Below are 10,673 nucleotides of genomic sequence, written 5' to 3' on the forward strand. Positions count from 1 at the left end.
CGAATACGCCAGTAAACCACGCTTCCATTTTCTGAGTATAGAACCCCCTCCTCCTCCTCCTTCCTCCACACGTCGTGGGGCCCTAAGTTCTCCCCCCCTCCCTCCCCCCCCCCCCTCCCCGCACTTCCCTACCCCTACCCGACACTACCAAAACAAAAGCTATCAGATTGCAAGCGATAGCGAGTGTGGAGCGATACTGCTTATTAACTTTGTACAAAGGAAGTGCGGGGCAGGAGAGATCCAGTGCGACGCAACTCTGGCCAGCAAACCAAGGCGAGGGCTCCGCGCTCGCAAAACAGAACACCCTCCCGCCCACCCCCCCGCTGCCGCAGACCCCGGCGCGCCTTAAAGGCTGGCGCGCGACACCTCTCGCCGGGGCCAGGCGTCTAGGTGTCCCCGAGCGGCCGTGTGGCGACAGCTACAGCCCCGCGTTGCGAGCACGTGTGTGGAAAGGCACGTCGGCTCGGACCACACACCCACTCCCGCACAGTCGGACGCTGCCCGAACACTCCCCACCCCCGTCTGCAGGAGAGGCGTCTACGGGCCGGGGTAGCAACTGGGAGAAGAAAGTCCCAGAACCCTGTGAACTAGGGGCCCAGACGCGCTCCTCGGAAAAGCTGGACTGACGCAGAGCCCCCGACCTTGCAGTTTTCGGGGGTGGGGGGGGAGTCTTCAGCGGGAACTCTCCCCCCAACGCCTGAGCCGCACAGAGCGGTCGCGGGAAGCCGGGGGCAGGTAACCCGCAGAGGATCGGGCGAAAGTGACGGGGAGGGAAAGGCCAGGAACCCAAAATGCCCGAGGGGTAAAGCGCGTTGGCGACACGAGGCCGCTCTGGGATGTTTGGAAACGTGTCCTGGGGCTGCGGGGCCTCTCCGCCGGCTGCCTCCCCCTGGAACCCCACGGCCGGTGGGCTACCCGATCCCCGCCTGTCCCGGCAGCCAGGGCCCCGCGCGACCGCGGGAGCTGTCACCACCGTCTGCGCGCCGCGCGGGAGCCAGCCCGCCGTGCGGAGCGGCCCGCGCGCCGCGAGGGGGGTGGGGTGTGGGTGGCGGGGCCCGGCCCGGCGCGAACTTCGCCGACGGAGTCCCAGCGCGGGCACGGCCGCGGGGGCACGAGCGCTTCCCAAGGCAACCGGCCCGCGGGGCAGGGCTCCCGGGACAGCGAAAGAGAAAGCCCCCGAGGCTCTTCCCGCGCGGGGGTGCGCAGAGCCGGGGCTCCGGGGGCCGCTCCGGCCGGAAGGCCGAGCCCCTCCACACCCCGCCGGGCCGCCCCCGAGCCCAGGGGCCCGACAGCTGCGACGACGGCAACTCGGGTTTCGCAAACAGGGCGCAGCCCCTCGGAGGAAAAGTTCCCGCAGTGGCCGCGGGCGGCGGGCACATACTCACTTTCTCCACTCGTCGGCCAGAGCGAGAGCGCGGCGGAGAAAAACAGGAGCCCCCACAGCGAGGTCGGGGACCCTCCTCCGGAGCCAGACTTCATTCCTTTTATTTGGGACGAAATTCCCCTCTCTCAAAAAAATAAAAAAACAAAAAGAAAAAGAAAACAAAGAAAACAAAAAGAAAAAAAAAACGGGAAAGGAAGAAAAAGTCTCAAACTCAGTCTTCGCCCCCTCCGAAAACAAGGGCGAAGGAAACAATACTCCAAAGGCGGCGCCGGCCGGGGACCCTCCGGGTGCGCCGAGCGGGCGGGCGGCGGCGCGGGGCGGCCCCTCAGCGCCGGCAGCCTCGGCCCAGGGCTCGGCGGAGTCGGGAACCCGAGGCGCGCCGGGGCGGGCTGTCGGCGTCGTCGGCCTCCATTTTCAAACCCAGAGAGGCAGGAGGGGGGGGGGGGGGGAACTGCACAGAAAGGGGGCAAAGCCCAAATTCGTCTCGGCGGAGAAAAACAAGCCCGACCCCAGGCAGAGCGGGAAGCTGTCCGACACCCGAGCCTCCGCGGCGGGAGGGCGCGACGCAGTTCGCAAGATTGCCCCGAAGTCCGGGTCGCGGGCGAGGCCGGCCGGGGGCAGAAATGCGGAGTAAAAATGAATGAGCGGCTCCCCCTCCTCCTCCGGGCTCCGCTCGCCGCCGCCTCCTCCCTCAGCGCCGCCGCCGCCGCCGCCGCCGCCGCGAGCTCCTTCCCAAATCCAGAACACACACAAAGCGGCGGGCCGGCCGCGCCGCGCTCAGCACTCCCGCCGCGCCGCCCGGGCTCCGCGCCGGCCCCCGCCCGGCCCCCGCCCGCCGCCGCCGGCTCCGCGCGCGGGGGCTCCGGCTCGCTGAAGGTCAAAGCCGAGGCGCGCAACGCGCCGTGGAGCTCCCCTAGCGCGGGAGGGGCGTGGAGGGCCCGGGGAGTGGGGCCGAGGGTCTGCAAGCGCCGGGCACGGGCGCGCCGGGGGCAGGCTCGCTGGCGGCGTCCCTCTCGCTCGCTCGCCTCTCTCGAGTTCGCCTGGTGCGCTCGCTCCTCCTCGGGTTTTTTTTTTTTTTTTTTTTTGGCCTTTTTTTTTTTTTTTTTTTCCGCTCAGCGGAGTTAATGCTGGTAAACAAGAGCCTCAGCCTCGCCGCGCCGCTGCCGCCGCTGCTGCCACACACTGGGGGCTCGCGCGCGCGCGCACTTTCGGGGCCGCGCACACGCGCCCGCGCGCACACTGGAGCGGCCACAGCCGCAGCCGCGGCGCGCCGAGGGCCCGGCCCAGGCCGGCGCGCGCCAAGAGCCGGAGCCCGGGATTCCAGGGACGTGCGGAGCGGAGCCGGGGCGTGGGGTGCGAGTCTGCGAGGCACCGCCCCCGCCCCCCGCCCGCGCCGGCACACGCGCGCGCGCGCCCACACGCTCTCGCCCCCACCCGCACTGCGCCGGCCACCCTGCACGCGCCCTCCCCTCCCGCAAGACTCCAAAAACAATGCCCCCGGCGCCGGCCCGGGCTCCGCGAAGGGGCAGGCTGGAGAAGAGAAGGGAGGAAGGGAGGGGGCAGGGTGGGCCGGCAGTGCGGGGCCGGAGAGGTTCATTGAAAACAACAGCAAGGCTGGAAAGCGCGTTTCCCTGATTCTTGAAAAGCTTCATTGTTTCTTGCAGCTGTTGCAAAATAAATAAATAAGTGCGTGCATGCGGCATTTTTTTCGCAGCGTGCTGGAAAGCCCGAATGTGGCGGGAGGGGCACACCTGGGAGAAAGCAGACCCCCAACCTACTAAGGCAGGCACTTTCACGCAAGGCTGGGACGGCCGCGGCGTCGCGGCCGCAGAGTCCGGAGTTCTGGGGGCTCGCGGGGAGCTGAACGGGGAGGGCGCGGCCCGCGTGGTTTAGCCCAGGGGCGTGAGGGGATACTGCCCGCCGCCTGCCGCGGGCCCCGAGCGGGGGAAGGGGGGGGCCCAGACAGACTGCCCCGCGTGCCCAGGGCGCGTCCCCGCAGCGGCCGCCAGGGGGCGCGGCAGGCGCCGGGGAAGGCCGGCTGGCGGAGTGTCGCCTCCCTCCGGGAGAGGAAATGTGGGGGCCCGGGCAGGGGGCTGGCTAGGCTGGGTCGCGCTGGCCGGGCCTCCACTACCCGTGGCCCGCCCTGGCCGCTCCTCGCGGTCTCACGCGGCTCGGGGATCCACCACGTGGGCGGCTGCGGGGAGCGGCCGAGGCGCGTGCACAGTGCCGGTCTGCGGGGCCCCGGAGGCGGGGGGGGGGGGGGGGGGGCGTGTCCGAAGGGCTCCTGAGAATTGGGTGGGGGGCCAGGGCCGGAGCTGAGACAAGTCTCCCCGCTGGTGTCGGGACCCGGAAACATGCCGCACACACGCGCGATCCGTGGTCACTGCGGAAACCCACCCGCACCTGCCTCGGGTCCTCCCGAGCACGTCTCTCTAGTTTCGTTTGCTACGTAAGTGGCTGGAAACCAGCACAAACCCCAAGTCTCCTTGGTGGTTTTCTTGATTGTGACCAAGGAGAGGTTTCCCCAAAGCGAGACTGCCCTAGGACAGCCATCTAATGAATAAATGCCGCGGAGACCAGGTCCTCAAAGGAGAAAAACCCCAGCAATGGCTGGAGAAAGGAGTTTGAAATACGTGGACTTTTAAAAATAGTGATTGGACCACGTGTCGTCTGTAATGTGGTCCGGTTTCATGACTCAGGCTAATTGATGTCAATAATAAATAAAAAGAAGATGGCTAATAAAAGAGTTGTGAATCTCTAGATCGAGTGGAAGTGTTTCTCTCATAAACGATCAGACTGTCTGGTAAGTAGGGATCTGTTCTAAAGGAAAGGTAGGTTTTTTTTTTTTACTGTAATTGTAAAAGATTTCCGCGTTACATTATGCATCCCATCATTCGTAAATAATTTTTTTTAATTAAGAGCTGAAAACAAGTCAGAAGCTATCATAATGGAAACCTAGCCCTTTTCTCCCCTATATTTATTTCCTAGATCATTTTTCCCCTTGGAAATTTTTAGCTCAATTCAGTGAGTCAGTTGTATAGAAGGAAAATAAATCTTTTTTTTTTTTTAACTTAAGAAAGTCATTCATATGGGATTGTTTTTGTTTAACTGAATTCAGCTTAATTTTCAAATACACTGTTCCAGTTTTAGATGTTTCTGGACATTAACAGAGAAAGAAACATACTAGAATCTTTAAAAAGAAACTTAAATTTAGCATGTATCATTTAAATATTAGGCAGTATATGTGAATAATTAAAATTTAGTTTACTAATTTTTAAATATTTCTTCAGAGAGTTCCCTGCATGAGGTTGGTCTTGAAGCCTACAGATCCATTCTACAGCTAAATATAAAGGAACATCAATATTATATTTTCATATTTCATATTCAGAATTTTTTAATATGTACTTCTAAATTAAGACAAAAGTTTAGAGCTGATTTTTTAAGGTGAATGCTAATATAAGATCCTTACAACACAATATATTTCAAGTATTAGTAATAAAAATGCCCACTGAGTTGTCCCTGAGAACATAAGGAGGTTTATGGAATAAAGAGAAATGCGTAGTTATTTAAATTGTAGGGGTTTTTTGACCAAAATGATTTTTCATTTGTGAATTTTTTAAATGTCTGTGTTTTCCTAAAGTAGTAGGAAATATATAAGGTAAAGTTATTTTAGACCGTGAAGATGCTTACTATTATATAGCGAGAGTCAAAATTTAGATCGCTTTTCAGCTCTAACTTGATCATGTAGACAAAGAAGGTGATTTTTATTTTCTTCCAGGATTAGATGCTACATATCAAAGTCAAACTTATTTTTTTCAACCTTGGAAATTAAATCATGTAGTAAAACATGACTCGAGTCTTTGTTTTACAGTAGCATTGACAATGCATCACACATTTTGTTGTATGCAATTTTCCCCCACGTATCTTATAAATTTCCCTTTATTTGGAGCTGAAAATGGTTGCTCATTTTCACTTTTTAAAACTGTTTACTTGAAAAGTGTTATTTCGAAATATTCTGCTCAATGTATCAGGCTCCCCCAAAACGTAACATATACCAAGTAAAAAAAAGAAATGTGAGAAACAGCACAGGTGACAATCGACAAGTATTTTACGTGCACAATATATCGTGATATATTCTCAGAAAGGAATGTCATTCAAAGCAAAAGTGAATAAACTACAGCCACATACAATGTGGGCAAAGCTTTGAAACACAATTTTAAATTAAAAAAAAATGCAAGTTCTGAAAAAGTACACACGACACCGTTTTGATAAAGCTCAAAAGCAAAGACGACAAAAAGCATGTGGCAATTTTTAAAGCAAGATAATTAAATACACAATAAAGTATTTGTGCTTTATTTATTATAATAATTATTATTTTAGCAAAAGGATTAATGAGGAACACAAAGCATAGGATCCTGGTTACCTCTGGGAGGGGCTGGGGAGAAGCCCAGAAGCACACGCAATGTTCTCAGAACTGTGCTGATTCCTCAGGCTGGGTGGTGGGTTTACAGATTTCCACTTTATAATTATGCGTTATAACTAATGCATATATTGCACATATTTTTGTACGTATAAACTATGAAAGAAGATGATAAAAATATGGGAGGGATTCACAAAAGAGATCATCCCAGTTTTCCAGTATGATTTTTCCAGATTCTAAGTTGTTTGTATAAATAAGTCAGAGGAATTAAAGAACCACTACAATGATATAGTTACTCAAGGGCTTATCCTTCAGGATACATTTCAAAAGAATGTGTACTCATAACCTATCAGTGCAGTTTGAGACAAAAATCATGAGATAAAAAAATGTAGAAATATTCACTTCACAGGTAATCAAGTTCGCTAATTAAGAGTGTATTATGTAAACTGTCTGGCAATTTCCTGTAAGGTTGAACATACACCTGACTTATGATCCAGCAATTCTCTATCCCTAGCTATTTAACCAAAAGAAATGAAAAGTTCACAAAAGACCTGTATGGGAATGTTGGTAGCTGCTTTATTCTTAATAGCAACAAACTGGAAACAACCCAAATGCACACCAAAGAAGAACAAATTAAAAAATCGTGATATGTCCATTCGACCCAATATTGCTTAACAATAAAAAGGAACACACCATTAATATATACAAAAACACAGATGAGCCTCAAAAGTATAATGCGTAAGCCAGGCACATATTGTATATTAGTCTGTTCGCATGAAGTTCACGATCAGGCAAAACCGATCTATGAGATAAAAATCAGAATCATGTTTGCCTTTGATGGGGGGCAGGAGAGTTGTGGATGACTAGAAAGAAGCACAAAGAACTTTCTAGGGTTATGACAATGCTCTTTGTCTTGATTGGGGTGTTGGCCATGGTAGTGTAGACATTCATCAAAAACACATCGAACTGTACACTTAAGACAAATGCACTTCATAGAGCGCCTGGGTGGCTCAGTCGGTTAAACATCCGGCTCTTGATTTCGGCTCAGGTCATTATCTCGTGGTCTTGTGAGTTTGAGCACCACATCAGGCTCTGCACTGACAGTGCGGAGCCTGCTTGGGATTCTCTCTCTCTCCCTCTCTGTCTGCCCCTTCCCTACTCATGCTGTCTCTGTGTCTCTCAAAATAAATAAACTTAATTTTTTTTAAAAAATGGATGCACTTCACTGTAGGTAAATATATCTGAATTTAAGTTTTAAAGTCTGTATTGTGTAAATTAGAAATTTTGCAGCCGTTCTAAAAAAAGAAAGCACAAGGCTTTCCATTTTTGCTATTATGTGAGTTCCCAGAGATGCTCATCTCCAAACTTCATGCCCACAGCTGTCTCTACATATAAATACATTTTCAGAAGTCCATCTGCCTAAGGTCCACTGCAAAGGGTTTTAGCCGTGTTAGGCACCAAGGGGTCTCCACAAAGCAATCCAGGGGTAGGAAAGATACTAGTGATCTCAAGTTGGTTCTAGTCCCTGCATGGTCAAGGCGATGTGAGTCCCAGTCTCCGTGAGATCTGTTTACACCCAACTTGAGAAGATTTTTTTATTTTAGATTTGCACAGATAGCCCGGCGCTCACAGGACCGTAAATGCTACATTCCTCTGTGATGCTTTAAAGGCAATATGGAGGTTTCAGAGAGAATTTGGATAGAGATGGCTGGAACATCTTTTTCTGACAACTTCCGGAACCATGTTTGGGTGAAACATCAATAAGAAAAGTTCTTGGAAAACCTGGGGCAGGAGTGACAGGCATCCTTGGAATCACCATAGGTTCAAGGCTTCTGTCCCTGCACCAACACCCTGACCATACCCTTCTACAGATTGGCACTAGCCTATCTGCATCCTGATGGTAGAGATGTTCTTTATCCTCCATGTAATTAACTTTCACACATACCAGTAGTAAGGATCTCTGCCTGGCAGAGAGCATCAAAGATGCTACTTTTTTTTTTTTTTTTTTTTTTTTTTTTTTTTTTTTTTTGAGAGAGAGAAAGAGAGCAACAGAGTGCAAGTAAGGGAGGAACAGAGAAAGAGGGAGACACAGATTCTGAAGCAGGCTCCAGGCTCTGAGCTGTCAGCACAGAGCCCCACGCAGGGCTTGAACTCGGGAACTGAGAGTTCATGACCTGAGATGATGACGGAGGTGCCACCCAGGTGCCCCGATGCTACTTTGGTTTTGACATGCATCAGAAAAGTACCTGCAAAGTAGGATTACATCAAGATTTGTGTTCCCTCTGATTAATGCCACCAGCTCTGAGATGTTTTTATTTCTTTGTTTCTTAATGTTTATTTTTGAGAGACAGAGCACAAGCAGGGGAGGGGCAGAAAGAGAGGGAGACACAATCCGAGGCAGGCTCCAGGCTCTGAGCTGTCAGCACAGAGCCCAACGCGGGGCTCGAACGCACAAATGGTGAGATCATGACTTGAGCCGAAGTCAGGCGCTTAACCGATGGAGTCCCCCAGGCGCCCTGACCAAAGATGTTTTATCAGCAGCAGGGAGGCTGCCTGCCACCTCCCACCCCCACCCCTGCCCGCCTGCCCTACCCTACTCTGTAGTGCTGTATGTCACTTTGTGCATGGCTCTTTGCCTCTGTGTTTCCTCCTCTGTGAAATGATCGCATTGGAGTAGATCTTTTGGCTTCTGCAATACCATGATTTCCCTCTTTGGTTTTTAATCGAGAGTGCTACCTTGGTATCTTATACTCTAACCCACATGTCTCCTACCTTTGCCTTCTCTGTTACGTAATTAACAGTCTATAAATCAAGGCACAGGCAAGAGAAGCCAGGCTCAGGGAACAACTGCTTCCTAATTTGTTTTATTAATGCAGATTTCCCACACATTAGGATTTCTTAGAGTAGAACCCATTTTTTAGCACTTCTAAATTCTCATATGTATTCTTCTAAGAATATGGTATGGGAGACAAACAGATCCATCACCACAGCAGATGCGAATGGTTATAGGTGATCCACAAGAGGAATCTTCTTCCAATTGACTATTGAAAATGTTCCTGTAAAATGCCCTCTTTGGGATATTAAGTTCCAGTGTAAACCTTATTCTGTAGGATATATTTGTACGTTTCTTCAGGACTTTTTTTTAAAGCAACATTGGTGTGTCTGGGTCGAAACTATAGCAAACCCTGTTCTGGCCTCATGGACGCGCTGCAGATAAGTGAGATCTTGAAGTTATGCAGATGTCTGCGCTCTACAGTGTGGAGACCACAATATCAAGTTGTTGACATTTGTCCTTGGAGGACCATTGATCAACAAGAGAACTGAACACTGACACAGGGGCAAGAGTATGAAAGGGCTGGATGGTACATCCCATGAGGGATGATTAAGACATATAGACATTAAGAGAAGTCTTCTATGACCTCTGGTTCTATATACCTGGAAGATTATTACTGGACTTGACCCAGGTAACTCCAATGTGCAGAGCTAGACTAATGGGAAGGAAAACAGATTTCACTTCTTTCTGAGAATGTTTCTTCTTTTCCAATAGAAATAAATAACCTCTGTTTGGAGCACTGCCTTGTACCGGAAGGAACTCTGCGTTATTAGGCTGTTCATACAGAGACTGGATCCACACCTACCGGGGAAATCGTCCAAAGAAGTACTGGATTAACTGAGAGGATGACAAGTGATATCTGAGGTCCCTGGATGTTTAAATTCTACTTCTGTGCTTGGATTACTGTGGCTGATGGTCACCGAAGGAGCCTAGCTTTGCTTTCAATGAATAGGGATGAGCTTTAAAGTTGAAGATGTATTAGTTTAATAGGATGTTGAATTTATCTTATATTATAGAAACCCTGTTGAGATAGCTCCTGAAAGGGGTCCGAGGCCCGGTTCCAATATGCTAAAAAGTTAGAAGGTCAGGGATGGCTTTCAAACCTGCCACATGGTGTGGGAGATGGGTGAGCCAGGTAGGAGCTAGGAGGAGGTTAAGATAATAGTGTGCTAGTTGCAAATGTTTGACAATAGGCTGGGGGAGGGAGGTCTGATTTGTAGAGCTTGTCAATTTCCTCTGTGTAAATATTCCACCTTGGCTAATGAAAGCTGCCAATGTGAGGTCACAGAGTACAGAGCTCTGAGGAGACATACATCTGGATTTTGTGAGGCTCTAGGACATCACTGGGTTAAGACACCTGAGAACCTTGTGTTACTTTTTTAAAACAAATTAAATATGTATTCAGTAAGCAACGTATTAAGCAACGCAGTACAAAAATGGCAATAGCTATAAACGGGAAATTCACAAAAGAAACCAGAACAGCCAATAAGCATGAAAAATATATTCCCTAACCTGATTGGCAGAATTAAGAACTGGACAATACCAACTGTTCATAGGGATAAATGGGGGAACTGAACTCTTATTCACTGCTACTGGGAAGATAAATTAGTGATCCCACTTTGGAGAGCAACGTGGCCATATCCATAATGTTAAAGATGCACCTAGCCCATAACCCAGCAATTCTGCTCATAAAGCGTATACCCTAACATCTCTTGATGTATGCACCAGAAGACATATATAAGAATGTTAATTGGAACATTGTTGTCAACAGTAAAAAACTGGAAACAATCTAACTGTCCCTCAGTGGAAGGATGAATAATGGTGCATTATTCATTCAATAGGATACTATAGAGAGGTTAAATTGAATGAACTAGATCAAAGTGAACCAACATAGATACATTTAATAACTAATATTGTGTAAAGGAACAATTTGCAAAAGTTATATAACCACATGTTACTGTTTATGTAACTATTAACACAAAACTATAGCATATATTCGTTAACAGAAATATACATATGTAGCACAAGTAAAAAAT

At 49.8% G+C, this 10,673-nt stretch overlaps 1 protein-coding gene across 1 annotated transcript in view; it reads right to left on the reverse strand.

Moving 5' to 3' along the window:
• Positions 1 to 2,161, reverse strand: part of IGF1R (insulin like growth factor 1 receptor) — a 309,638-nt gene extending 307,477 nt beyond the window's left edge. The window contains exon 1 of the mRNA XM_047862425.1: positions 1,386 to 2,161. Within this exon, the coding sequence (XP_047718381.1) occupies positions 1,386 to 1,479 (94 nt within the window). The 5' untranslated portion in view covers positions 1,480 to 2,161. The remainder of the gene's footprint in view (positions 1 to 1,385) is intronic.
• Positions 2,162 to 10,673: the final 8,512 nt, after the last annotated feature.

The sequence above is a fragment of the Prionailurus viverrinus genome, chromosome B3 (genome assembly GCF_022837055.1).
Source record: "Prionailurus viverrinus isolate Anna chromosome B3, UM_Priviv_1.0, whole genome shotgun sequence".
Taxonomy (NCBI): Eukaryota; Metazoa; Chordata; class Mammalia; order Carnivora; family Felidae; genus Prionailurus; species Prionailurus viverrinus.